The sequence below is a fragment of the Triticum urartu genome, chromosome 2 (assembly GCF_003073215.2).
Source record: "Triticum urartu cultivar G1812 chromosome 2, Tu2.1, whole genome shotgun sequence".
Classification (NCBI taxonomy): Eukaryota; Viridiplantae; Streptophyta; class Magnoliopsida; order Poales; family Poaceae; genus Triticum; species Triticum urartu.
Window position 1 is genome coordinate 573,889,535 of NC_053023.1, and position 14,230 is coordinate 573,903,764.

General features: G+C 45.8%; 1 protein-coding gene across 1 annotated transcript; it reads right to left on the reverse strand.

The window, feature by feature from the left end:
• Positions 1–393: 393 nt before the first annotated feature.
• On the reverse strand, positions 394–7,332 carry LOC125537332 (DNA mismatch repair protein MSH3-like). The gene is made up of 13 exons (XM_048700638.1): positions 7,302–7,332; positions 5,901–6,649; positions 5,181–5,375; positions 4,904–5,068; positions 4,571–4,669; positions 4,190–4,441; positions 3,594–3,845; positions 3,381–3,512; positions 3,012–3,272; positions 2,848–2,919; positions 2,480–2,629; positions 1,718–2,212; positions 394–907 (listed from the first exon to the last, which is right to left on the reverse strand). The coding sequence occupies exons 1-13, from the start codon at positions 7,330–7,332 to the stop codon at positions 611–613; spliced, it is 3,150 nt and encodes a 1,049-aa protein (XP_048556595.1). The 3' UTR covers positions 394–610.
• Positions 7,333–14,230: the final 6,898 nt, after the last annotated feature.

Below are 14,230 nucleotides of genomic sequence, written 5' to 3' on the forward strand. Positions count from 1 at the left end.
CGATGCGCGGGGTTGCTAACTCAACAGGCCCGCCGTTCTTTCGTGTTAAAAACGATTCCCCTGGCGCCCCTCTAGCGCACCAGGTTCGGTCTGAATCCGCCGGCATCAGTTTTAGGCCTAACCAGCGAAAATTAGGCTCCTGGAAACGCAACTGGCCCGTTTTTTCAGTGCCGGCGCTAAAAAATAGCCTGTGGAGGCCTCTTAGGGGCGCAGCTGAAGATGCTCTTAGCTCCACACAAACATTTTTTCGAGAATACAGCTCCAGGGAAACATGTTACATCAGGTCTTGTGTAACTGTAATGGAGTTTTGACAGATTGAGGTACCGATGCAACACAAAATATATATACTCCCTTCTATATACTTATATAGGACACTTATAAACATGCTACCAGGCCAGCAGCGGAACAATATATCAATGAGTGACATGTAAGAAAATGCTGACTGAGGGACTCTATCGATGGCCAGATATGCATAATACAGATGGATAGAACGGGACAGTACCAATACCTGGTAATTCCCCCTCAAGTTAAGGAAGAAACACATCCCAAACAAGAAAAGAGAAAAGGTTAAGGAAGAAATGAGAGAGTGCTTCATCATTTGAGAAGAATGCTACCCTTTAATCATCTTCGATGCGATCTCCTGTGCACTCTTCAAACAAGAAAGTGTACTTGTTACGTCGTTATTACTTTGAGCAGATCTCATGTCATGCAGTATCCTGCGGCATGCTTCCATCAACCCCTGGTGAGGCTCTGCACAAAGCAAACCAACTTTCGGAGAGCTTTCCCATGGTCCATCTCTGGATGGTTCGTCCATTAACCTCAGCAGCTTGTTTTCATTACGCTTACTCATCTCTTCTTGCAGTTTGGCTGCCATGACCGATGCCTGCTGAATACATCTCAACGGGAGCTGCAAAGCAGGATCACACCTCAGAAACCAATAGATAGGCAAAGGAATGACTATTAGTGTTTCACTTCAATATGTTCAAGTACACAATACACTCATTGTTCAAACTGTGTAAGCTCAACTAGAAGAAGACCAGACTAACTGATCTATTATAAAGATTAGCCCCATTTCCAAACAAAAGGGGTTAGCCAGCACATACATCTTCATTGTAGAATTAGGAAGTTTATCCCACCTACCAAATAATGAAACCACGAGGGGATGTGAACCTATTCGTTATTCACAAGTGAGATACCAACATGTAAACTACTGCAAATATTCTAAAAATGATGAACAGAGGCATGTGGTCATCTCCTGTGCTAGTGCCGTAGTCAGCTATTAGAAAAGGTAACGATGATAGAGAACAGAAGCTGAATTATTGGCATGCTTCCATATAACTTAAGATAGGACGAGCCACCTCCTAAATTCCACATACAAGTTCTACCCCACACTTCTCTAGGTCACTTTGTCTCTAACTTGTAACTCGATATAACTTGTAGCTCTATATTTACTAACTTGTAGACCCGGTTACAAACAAAGATCAGCTTTCCTACTTCACATCCTGACAGAAACCATCTTGGATTCTTGGACACAGCTTAGTGATCTCCTGCAGGATGCTATCTCATTTTATTTCACACCACAGCGATTTGGAGAATAGAGAACAACTCAGTTGGACACCAAAAGAACACCGCTTGTGTTAGGAGTACCCATGACAATAGAAGTGTACGCCAAAACACAAAAAAGAGCTGAAGGCATAAAAGTTCACATATGACTAACCTGCGCAAGCAGTGCGACATTAAGACCAAAGCTTCTGTCTGAAGCTCCAGCAACAAGTTTATACAAGAAAGTAATTTCTCCAAGATCCTCTGTTTCTGTGCTAATACCCATCTTTTCATCACTAATTTGCAACAGCTTCCTTGTCGACAGATATGAAACATGGTATGCCCCAACGGAACCTTCAAATTCACTCTGGATATCAAGAATCTTTGGATAGTGAGTTACAAAAATGACAATACATTTCTTGTTTTTCAGGAGATAGTGTAATGTAGCATAGGCTATAGCAACACCATCGTGTGTGCTTGTTCCACGACCAAGCTCATCAATGATAACTAGGGATCGAGATGAGCAGTTCTGTAATATGTTGGAAGCTTCATTCATCTCTTCATAAAAGGTACTTGTTCCTTGTTGAATACTGTCAGATGCACCCATCCGAGTATAAATTCCATCAACAACATGAAGTATTGCTGATGAAGCTGGTACAAAGGAACCAACCTAATGAAACCAGAGCAACAAGTTATAGGAATCTCCTCAGAGAAAAAATGCAACTAGAGTAATCTATAACAACTATCAACCTTCTTTTTTTGCGAGGGAACAACTACCAGTCTTTAGCTGCTTTTAAAAGGAAACATATAACCATTTACCAATGTTTTTGTCAGCTGCAAACCAACTACTTGGTAAAAGTTTTTACTGGAGTAGTTATATTATACATTTACAACGTGTTTCCATGAGTAGACTTAAAGCATCGGATAAAACCTATACCTGGGCCATAATGGTAATTAGTGCAACTTGGCGAATATAGCAACTTTTTCCTCCCATGTTTGGTCCTGTAACAATCTGGCAGTACTGCCCATCTGCATGAAGGTCTGTATCATTTGGAACAAAATTGTCTCCAAGTAGAGACTCCAGAACCTAAAATGCAACAGCACGCCATCACCACCATCGTCAAATAAATAAGAAGTGTTGATGTGCAAAACTGAAGAACAGGTACTAATGAGATCAAACTCAGAAGGCTTGATCCTGAAAGCCATCAGTAGAATGGAAAGTTTTTTCTAGAATACGCACAAGCATGCGTATCATATATTCGTAGAAGAGCCAAGATGGCTGATACAAAGTGGTCTACAACTAACCGGATGGCGACCATCTTTGATGTGGATCTGACTTGCTTCATTTTCAGGAACAAAGTTAGGTTGTACATAATTCTGCAAAAATGGCAAATCAGATCGTGATCGATGTCATGTAGGAAAAACGAACCATGTAAAAAGGTGAACACTGGTTAACGATAGTCTATTACATTTTGTTTTGCAAGAGTGGCAAGAGAGTATAAGCAGTCAAGAGCTGCAAGAGATTCGACAGATGCTTGAAACTGCGCATAATATTTGCCGAAATCCATAAGGAATTTGTGCCATGTTTTCCTGCAGATAACTGCTAGTTCTTCTTTAGCCAGTAATAAGTTGTCCAAGTTCTTCAATACTTCAGGAGTGTGGTATCTAATAGTTTTTTTGGTGCTATTTACTTTCATCCAATTTGTAGGCACCCTTCTATCTACTGGTAGCTGCAGACACACATAATAGGTAACATTAAGAACCAAACAAAAAATACAAGAGATATTCTTACTACTTGAAACTAAAAATACATGAAGGTTTCAATTAAGCGATTTAACTTCGATCAGGTAAGCTGTTCCAGATACGGTTTTGTACTCCAAGCTGCGCATGCCAAGCTGCTTCCGATATTCAACAATTAATAAATCCAGTTTTTGTTTGGCCATTTCAACAGTCACATGACCCTCTGCAACCTGTAGAAAGATATACAAGTATGATGCATCCGAAAACGTAAGGAACAAACAAACTCTATTTGTGATAAGGGAAAGATTTACCTCGGGGAACTGGTCAACAGATGAAATGAATAGGTTTATCATATCTCCTTGATCAGCAGCATCTTTGTCAAGACACGACAGAAGTTTCACAGCATTAGCAAGTACAGCAGATGATGAAGCTGTACTTATGAGCCTTCTCAACAAAGAAGAGTGGACAATTCTATGCTGAGAAGACATGTTGTCAGTATCCTCGAGAACAAGCTTCCGCAGTTGCTTTCCAGCCGTCAAGATAGCCTGGATGACCCCAACAAACTGCGACACAAACTATGGACAGTTAGGTATCAATATCACACTAAGCAAGATTCGCATAAACACCACCAAAATTTTTAAGTTAAAGAGTCAACAGGAGCATAGAAACATTTCTCCAACCAAAAATTTGTATGTATATAGCAAGCAAAACTGAATTCACGGACTTCTCTATTTCATAGTGGAACACAGTTTCAACAGATATATAGAAGAAAACAAGCAAAAAAGAAAGAAGTACAGGGAAAAACTACTAGCAGGTATAATGTGCAAGTTCTATAATGGACAATCATAATTGGGGCAACAGTTCCAGTCTAGAATCAATTAGAACACAGAAAGGAATATATTTTTACCTCTTTAGCTGTGGCTTTGCAGTGAAAAATTCTTGTAATTCCTCTTTGAGAATCAAGTGATCTTCCCAGCATTGTTAAAACAGATGAAAGAATGGTGCTGAGATCACTTCGCGCAGAAGCTGCGCAGCACCCATCCCCTTCATCCTGTCGAATGCTAACTGAATCTTGCCGTGATCCCATCGATTCAGAGATCTCAGAGATTGCATCGTGACGAGCACATATTAGATTTCTATCAGATAAGGGGTGAGTCAACTGCAAGAACAGCACAAGATCAAGAAAGACATTTAACAAAACAGTTGACATAAAAACAAATTGTTCAATGTGAAATGATAGATTATGCTGAAAGTCATTTCATGGCCAGGTCCAGATATAGCAGCTTACCCAGTGTCTAAACAGCCTAGATCCAAAAGCTGTACATGTGTTGTTCATAGTTTGGAACAGGGACCCTTCTATTGAACCATCTGAGTTGTTCTTTAATACCTGAAAACAATCCAGGTGGCACCTCATAAATGGAATGGAGGAGAATCTCAAGGGCATGGCATGCCCACAAAAGCGAACAGCGGATGTGCTTTGGTGTCTCGAGTTTCGAAACATTTCAGGAAAAAGGAAGTGACTACAGTTCTCCCCCGGTCACAACTTTCCGTCTAAAAAATTGTCACAGCTACCCAAACAGAAAGAAGAAAAATAGTTGCATGGTATTACAGAAGAATGTACCTCGAGCTGCTGAAGAGCGTTTGCTGATAGAGACATTTCAGTATTAGCAGTAAATGGCCGGAACGAGGAACCGAAGCAGATTAACCTCTCCATACCAAAACCCTTCAAATAGCGAACGCTCAATGCCATTGCTTGGGCAACTAGCTCTGGCATAGCCATGACACCCTATGCGAACAAATGTAACTTATTAAACCACATTATAGTTATCAAGCCACAACGGGCGACGGCAGTTAATTACCTAAACTCCATTTAGAACAGTTATGAATGCTAACAGTACCTCCATCCCACGAAGATTGTTGTCCTCTTCATTTATTTCCATCATCTGTTTATCGTTTTCGATGGTTGGTGAATTGACCTCCGATTTCTCAAACAAAGACATCAGTTCTGCTAAAGCGCTGCCCCCGCTGAAACAATCACGCGAAGTGCACTCAACCCGGACATTAGAGGCAGGTCCCGCATATGCCCTCATCAGCTAGACAACAAATGGAGGAACCCATTAACCAGGGAATCTCGAGCACTATGAAACTAGAAGGAGTAACACTAACTCAAAATAGCAATAACTAAAAACTGTAATCAAAGACAAGCAAATAAAGATCATATGAATAATTTGCATGTAACTCAAGTTAGTATGATGGGTAAACAGGCCATCATACATTATGGTGGAACTGGGAAATGGTAACATGTTACTGCCAAGCTACAGTTACACTGATGGTTGTTTACGGAATTCTAAATAAGTTGCCATATAGCATAAGCATGACCAGAAATCGTACAAACATAAGTAAATTTATTATTACTTATTGCAAACTGAAACGGATGAGAATCTACAATCTACTGATTAACGTTTCGTGCCATCAGTGCGACTTCAGCTATACTGTGCATTGTGAAATACAGAATATCATGACCGTACAATTTTTACACATCACCAGACATGGATTCATCTGGCGATCAGATATTCAGATTAACCAACATAAGTTTGGGCAGATAGAGTACCACTTACCTTTTCAGTAGAGAACGAGAGAGGGGTGCCGAGTATGACCTCAACGGGCGCCAGGCCAAGCAGCACGGCCTCAAGCCCGCTCCTGGATGCGCCGTCCATGAACTCCCCGTGCACGACCTCGCCGGTGGACACCTCGATGGCCACCACCCCAACCTTCACCTCGAACCCCTCCCTCCCCACGGCATCCACCTCCTTGTCCACCACGCAGACGAGGTACCTGCTCCCCTCTTCCGGCGCGCCGCCGCCCTCCATTTCCCCGGCCCCCGCCTCGATGGTGGCGCGCGTGTACACCGCCGACAGCTCGCGCGCGAAGGGGGCCGCGCCGCCCCCGCCGCGCGCAGCCGCGGCCGCCTTGATCGCCGCGGTCTCGGTCTGGCGGACGACGCCGACCTTGTGGCCCGCGTCGACGAGGCGGCAGACGTGGAAGCCCAGGCGGAACGTGGGGACGCTGGCGGTGAGGAAGCTGCGGTCGGGGTGGGCGACGATGCCGAGGACGGAGGCGGCGACGGCGGCGTCCTCGCCGAAGAAGCGGAAGCGGTAGCCCACCTCGACCATGAGGAGGACGTCCGGGTGGCGGGCCTTGAGGTCCACGACCTGCTGCTCCAGCGGGGTGTAGCCTCTGCCGCCGCCGCCACCGCCATCGCCGCCGCTAGGGTTCGAGCCGGGGGGCGGCGGCTCGAGGAGCGCGCGGCGGACGGCGGCCTCGCGAGGGGGGGTGACGGAGACGGGGGAGGGGAAAGGGTCGGGGCCTTTTGGCGGCGTTTGGAGCAGGAGAGGCGCGCGCGCGCTTGGGCGGCGGAACAGGAGCGACGGTGGGAGCGGAGCTTGGGGGGAGGAGGAGGCGCGACGGGTTGGCTTGGGCGCGTAGGCCGGAGGTCAGGGTGGTGGGCGGGGGAGAAGAAGCGGGAGGAAAGTACCTGCTGCTTCGGCCTTTCCCTATACGGTATCTCTTTTCTCTCCTTACTTCTCTATCTCTCTATATATCCTTCGTCATGATCTTTTTTCTTTCTCTTCCTGTCCCCTTTTTTCGTCTCCCCCCTCCTTCTTTCTTCACCTCCTATCCCTCCTCTTTACCCCCTCCACTCTTCTCTCTTTCCCTCTCTTTCTTATTCCTTGCCGTCTCTCCTCGTCTTAACCCTTGTTTTCTCCACTCACCCCTCTGCCTTGTCCTACTTCTCTTACTCTACTATTTCGTCTCTAGTCTTCTACCCTTTTTCTACTACCTTCTCATCTCTCCTCACTTCTTACCCGCCTTCCCCCTGACTCTTCCTCTCTTGTTTTGTTGTCCCTGTCCTCCCTTCCCTGCCTAACTCCTACTTCTTGATCTATGCTCTCCTGTCCCCTGCTGCCTCCACCCTCCCTTATCTTTTCCTTCTTTTCTGCTTCATTTTCCTCACCTACCCTGACTCTCCTTCTCTTTAGCCCTCGCCATTCTAACTCTCTTCATCTCTCTCGCTTGCTGTTGTCTACCTTCCTCTCACCTGTCTCGCCTATCGCCTCCCCTTACTCCCCTGCCGTTCACTCTCACCTCATTCCTTCCTCCCCGCCCTTCCTTCTCCCTTCCTGCCCCCTAACCTGCTCCCGTCTCTCGCCCTAAACCCTGCTCCTGCCCCTTAATATCTCATGCCTACTCCTCTCTAATTCTTCTCCTCTCTTTCTCTTCTCCTCACCTCTCCCTCGCACTTGCTATCCCCTCCTGCCCCTTCATTCCCCGTGCCCCACCTTCCCTCTCCTTCCCCGCCTACCTTCTCTCCCGCTACTGCTGACAGCTCCCGCCTACCCTTGCCCCTCCTCTTCTTTCCTCTGCCGTGGCCTATCCCCCTTCCTCTCCTTCCCTTTACCTCTCTTCTGTTTCCAATCTCTTCTTCCTTTCCTCTTTTCTTACCCCTCCTTCCTCCCTGTCGTCACTCCTATCACCTCCTGTCTCTCGCCTCCTCTATTCTAACTTGATCCTCCTTCGGGGGCCTTGCCCTCCTTCCTTTCCCTTCGCCTTCCTCTCCCCTGCTACTCTCCTATCTCATCTTGACCTCTCTCTCTCTTACTCCTGCGGACTGTCCTCCCTCCATCTAATAGTGACATGATATGGCCAATATCATTTTCCTTTGACTCTCCATCTTGCGCTGGCCTCCATGATCATCACCTTTGTCACCCGGTATGACACCATAATCTCCATCATACATGATCTCCATCATCGTGTCTTCTTGAAGTTGTCACTCACTATTACTTCTACTACTACAGGCTAACGGTTAGCAATAAAGTAAAGTAATTACATGACGTTTATGTTGACACGCAGTCATAAATAAATTAAGACAACTCCTATGGCTCCTGCCGGTTGTCATACTCATCGACATGCAAGTCGTGATTCCTATTACAAGAACATGATCAACCTCATACATCACATATATCATTCATCACATCCTTTGGCCATATCACATCACATAGCATACCCTGCAAAAACAAGTTAGACGTCCTCTAATTGTTGTTTGCATGTTTTACGTGGCTGCTATGGGTTTCTAGCAAGAACGTTTCTTACCTACGCAAAACCACAACGTGATATGCCAATTGCTATTTACCCTTCATAAGGACCCTTTTCATCGAATCCGATCCGACTAAAGTGGGAGAGACAGACACCCGCTAGCCACCTTATGCAACTAGTGCATGTCAGTCGGTGGAACCGTCTCACGTAAGAGTACATGTAAGGTCGGTCCGGGCCGCTTCATCCCACGATGCCGCCGAATCAAGATAAGACTAGTAACGGCAAGCATATTGAACAAAATCAACGCCCACAACTACTTTGTGTTCTACTCGTGCATAGAATCTACGCAATAGACCTAGCTCATGATGCCACTGTTGGGGAACGTAGCAGAAAATTCAAAATTTTCCTACGTGTCACCAAGATCTATCTATGGAGAAACCAGCAACGAGGGGAAGGAGAGTGCATCTACATACCCTTGTAGATCGCTAAGCGGAAGCGTTCAAGAGAACGGGGTTGATGGAGTCGTACTCGTCGTGATCCAAATCACCGATGATCCTAGTGCCGAACGGACGGCACCTCCGCGTTCAACACACGTACAGCCCGGTGACGTCTCCCACGCCTTGATCAGCAAGGAGAGAGGGAGAGGTTGAGGAAGACTCCATCCAGCAGCAGCACAACGGCGTGGTGGTGATGGAGGAGCGTGCAATCCTGCAGGGCTTCGCCAGCACCACCGAGAGGGAGGAGAGAGACGGCTGCACCAAGCAGAGAGATCAGATCGCGTGTTATGGGCAGCCCCATGCCTCACTATATATAGGGGAGAGGGAGGAGGGTGCGCCCCCTCTAGGGTTCCCACCCCTAGGGGGGCGGCAGCCCTAGATGGGAAACAAGGGGCGGCCAAGGGGGAAAGAGAGGGAGGCGCCCCCTAGGGTGGGCCTTAGGCCCATCTAAGCCTAGGGTTTCCTCCTTTTTTTCCTAGCTGCCCCTTGGGCCTTGTGGGAGGCGCACCAGCCCACTCAGGGGCTGGTCCCTCACCACTCTTGGCCCATGCAAGCCTCCGGGGTTGGTGGCCCCACTTGGTGGACCCCCGGGACCCTCCCGGTGGTCCCGGTACGTTACCGATAAACCCCGAAACTCTTCCGGTGACCAAAAAGGACTTCCCTATATATAAATCTTTACCTCGGACCATTCCGGAACTCCTCGTGACGTCCGGGATCTCATCCGGGACTCCGAACAACATTCGGTAACCACATACAAACTCCTTTATAACCCTAGCGTCATCGAACCTTAAGTGTGTAGACCCTACGGGTTCGGGAGACATGCAGACATGACCGAGACGTTCTCCGGTCAATAACCAACAGCGGGATCTGGATACCCATGTTGGCTCCCACATGTTCCACGATGATCTCATCGGATGAACCACGATGTCAAGGACTTAATCAATCCCGTATACTAATTCCCTTTGTCTAGCGGTACGATACTTGCCCGAGATTCGATCGTCGGTATCCCGATACCTTGTTCAATCTCGTTACCGGCAAGTCTCTTTACTCGTTCCATAACACATCATCCCTTGATCAACTCCTTGATCACATTGTGCACATTATGATGATGTCCTACCGAGTGGGCCCAGAGATACCTCTCCGTTTACACGGAGTGACAAATCCCAGTCTCGATTCGTGCCAACCCAACAGACACTTTCGGAGATACCTGTAGTGTACCTTTATAGCCACCCAGTTACGTTGTGACGTTTGGCACACCCAAAGCACTCCTACGGTATCCGGGAGTTGCACAATCTCATGCTCTAAGGAAATGATACTTGACATTAGAAAAGCTTTAGCATACGAACTACACGATGCTTGTGCTAGGCTTAGGATTGGGTCTTGTCCATCACATCATTCTCCTAATGATGTGATCCCGTTATCAACGACATCCAATGTCCATGGTCAGGAAACCGTAACCATCTATTGATCAACGAGCTAGTCAACTAGAGGCTTACTAGGGACATGGTGTTGTCTATGTATCCACACATGTATCTGAGTTTTCTCCCTCTCATCTCCTCCTCCTTCTCTATCCTCATCCTCTTCCCTTCTCCCTCTGACTACTCTTCTCTCTACTCTCTCATTACCTCCCTCCCCCCTAACCTCTCTCTCCTTCTACCCCTCCCCTCTCTCTTGGTCCTCCCCTGCGTCCAACTGTTTTCTCCCTCTTCTGCCCTAGTCTATTTCACTTTATCTGACCCCTTTCCCTACCTGCTCACCTCTCTTATCTTCTTCCCTCTCCTTCCCTGACCTTCTCATATTCTACTTACTCCTCCTACTCCTCCCTCTTCTGATCTCTCTCCTCCTTGCCTCTCTGCTCTCTTCTAACCTCTCCCTTACTTGCTTGGCCTATGGCGTGCATGTGGCGGTAGGGGGGCGGGAAACAGGGGAGTGGGCGGCAACAAGGAGGAGTGGTTTTTCAGAGGTTTCTCTCGCGCGGCGAGGAGGCGCGCCACCGATGGGGCCGGAGGCTGGGAACCGGAACTCCGGAGTCCGGAAGCACCATTTGGCGGTCGCCCCTCGGTCGGTCGTGAGTTCCTGCGCTTCTGCGTTTGATCCTCCTTTTTCTTTTTGAACAATAATCGATTTTATTGCCCTAAAAAAATCGATTTTATTCCATTAGCAACATTTTATGAAATGAAAGGGGTCACGTTTGACATGGCTAAAATATCTCACGTGGTACAAGGTCCTGTATCTGAAAAGACATCGAAAAGCCATGAAGATAGTTTTGATTTATTTATTTTTTTGCGGGAAGATTGCTTGATGATGCGCTTTGACATTGAAACACCTGTTGACGGCGCTACCATCGCAAGGATAAAAGATGGTGATGCTTGACTTTGAAGATGAAACTTGTTATGGCTGCTGATTTCAGGATGTGAAGAGTATCTGCTATCATTGTGGCAAAGAGTGGCTCGTATGTTTTGGCTTGGAGAGAGGACACCATCAGAGAAGGCATGGCCGAAACCTGTAACTGCTGACAATGATCATTTTATTCAAATTGGATGACGACACCAATACCAGTTGAAAGAAGGCTGCATATCTTCCTCGTTTGCCTAGGCCGCATTGCAAAAAGCCATTTACCTGCAACTAAAGATGGTTATTGCGTGATTCTTGGTTGTTGTTGTACAACAAAAATTGCCGAGCCTTGATCATGCCATGTCATCACATCCTCTAGAGCTTTGGACTCTGTAAGATCACAATCAACACTAGTCATATATGTGATGTTTTACAAAACTTTCTACAAAACATGGCATCATTTTAAAGCACTCAAAGGCGCCATAAAAGAAGTGTATACACTAGTTACATTGATGTGGGGATGAGCTTTCAATAAAATCTTAATCATTTGTGGAATGGGATGGTTATGTTCAGCCAAAACTTATGCTCTAACATACCAGGGATAGGAGAACCAGGTAGCCTTTGATAAAAGGGCATAACAAAAACATGTGCATTCCATCCTCTTGGTTGGGACATCTAGTATAGTTTTCACTAATATGTCTTGAGAACTTACTTGCATGCTTACCCATTTAGAAGTGCTTAGTGAAGATGCCTTCATGCAGAAGTTTGGACTCCTGACTTCATGAGTTTGTCCCTCCAAATTTGATTGACAAGGTTTAATTTATAATCTGCAATGGAGCTATTTTTGGTCGTTGGTTTGCTGGTAGTGCTAGATTATTGAAGTAGTGTTTGTAGGCACTTTTCAAAGTGTAGTCACATGCAGGGGTTAGCCTATAAACTGACATATCATGTTTAGCATTATTGACAAACAGGGGTTTGCATTACAGCCTGTGTCGTATGAGGATGAAATAAAGCGTTCACAAGATTGGTGTTCCAAATTTTCTAGTTAGGTAGCCAAATATCAATAATAACAACTAGATGAAAATAAGGTGACGGCTCGATTATAAGCTTGTCATAAATGGCTTGCCACGAAGAAAAACATGGAGTAGTCCATATGAAACTACCACCATCTCCCAAATGATAAAGGTAGGCACAAATAAGAAGATGTCTTACCTTTAGAATAATCCAGAAGGTTTGATTTGGGAGCACTTTGTTTGACTCTCCAAAAATGATCACATCCTGTAATGAACATGTAGCTTAGGACTATCAAGGTAGTGTTCCTTGAGGTTTATTAGCTTTGTATATTCAACTCTTAGACTAGATTAAACACACATTTGACATTTTAAAGATTTTGTTCGCAGTGGTTACACATGAGTGTTCTCATTTTAATGACCTCTTTCAAAATGGTTGCTAGTGTTTAACCATTTCAAATGATTCAAGGACTCCACAACGACCACGGCGGCTCGAGGATACTGGACCATAGGGACACGTGCATGAAGACATTTCAGTTGTCAACGACAAGGTAAGGTCGTCTTCTGTAGGGGAGCAGCGGCAGCGATGTGTCGGCGATTCGTTCTGGCGGTCGTAGTGGTCGCAAGGTAGTCCAGAGACTTTGATGTAATATTTATTATGTCGGGGTGCTTTGTACTTCCGGTGATATGTGTGCATTTAGATTCATAAGGGTTTAGTTGCTTTTGTGTATAAAAAGGGTTAATTTGATAAATGCCACTTTGGCGATTCTGAGAAATGCCACTGCAATTTCCAAATTTTGAAAAATGTCTTTTCAGTGGCATTTTTCGAAGTCTGCAGTGGCGTTTTTCAAAGTTTGCAAAAATTGCAACGGCATTTTTCAAAATTTTAAAATTGCACTAGCATTTTTATGAATCGCCATAATTGGAGTGGCATTTATGTAATTAACCCATAAAAAGTTATGCACTTTCTTTGTATACCCGCAAAACATTGTAAAATACTCCCTCCGTCCGGAAATACTTGTCGAACAGATGGATGTATCTAGATGCATCCATTTTCATCCATTTCTATGACAAGTATTTCCGGACAAAGGGAGTATGATAAAAAGCCTCCCCTTGATATGCGCACAAAAGATTTTTATGAATTCACCTAAGATCTTATTTTAGGGGAAAGTTCGCCTAAGATATTGGGGACTAAATGGATGATATATTATCGTTTTCTAGACCAATTTATTACCGGCTAATGTGTTCATGTGTATGTGCCATTTAGGGTAATGTTTATGCTTATACATGAGTGTAAAGAATCCACGAGTACCCTCTGAAGGAACTTCTCATCGGACAATCTCCATGATGCAGAATCGTTCTAGCTCCGCCCTGAGAAAATTACACCTACAGTAACTGAACTTGTCTCTAGGGTTCAGTTTGGTCACTGTATTCATGAAACCTAAAGTTACGGTCACTTGACTCGCTGAATCGGGTCAGCGTACGGTAACTCGTATCATTTTGGCTCGTATTTTGCACACGTGGACGTATTTGACCCAAAAAACTGTTTGACCCGCCAACTGTACAGGACACGTCCATTTCATAAAGAAGCGAGCGACCACTTTCCTCAACAAAAAAAAGCGAGCGACCACGGCGCAGTTTTGCATATCTCCCCCTGCCCATTCGGGACGGCTCGGCTTCTCCCCAGCATTCATATCGCCGTCTCCAAGGCTAAGGAAAGAAAGGGAAGGCTATCATGGGAGGTGACCGGCTAGGGTTTCGTCACCGTCGACGGAGCCATACGCCAACGGAGCGACGGCGGCCCGCGGGTTCGCCGACGAAGCGAGCTGAACCATGGTGCCTCGTCGCCGCGCGGAGGGAGACCCACCCCCTGTCTACGGTAAGCATCTCTGAAACTCTGAAACCCCCTGTAACCCATCCCCCTCCCTCACCCTTCTGTTTGAAAGTCGTTAATCTCACGATTTAGATCATGCGCACTTGTATTTCCTTTTAGATAGTTGATATTACTGCTAG

Bases quoted from the DNA above. Each gene is read 5' to 3' on its own strand.
- LOC125537332 (XM_048700638.1), bottom strand. From the start codon at position 7,332: ATGGCGAGGGCTAAAGAGAAGGAGAGTCAGG. The intron at 3,513-3,593 runs GTAAATCTTTCC...ATCTTTCTACAG, and splicing joins CTGTTGACCAGTTCCCCGAG to GTTGCAGAGGGTCATGTGAC. The intron at 908-1,717 runs GTTAGTCATATG...CCTGCTTTGCAG, and splicing joins ATGTCGCACTGCTTGCGCAG to CTCCCGTTGAGATGTATTCA.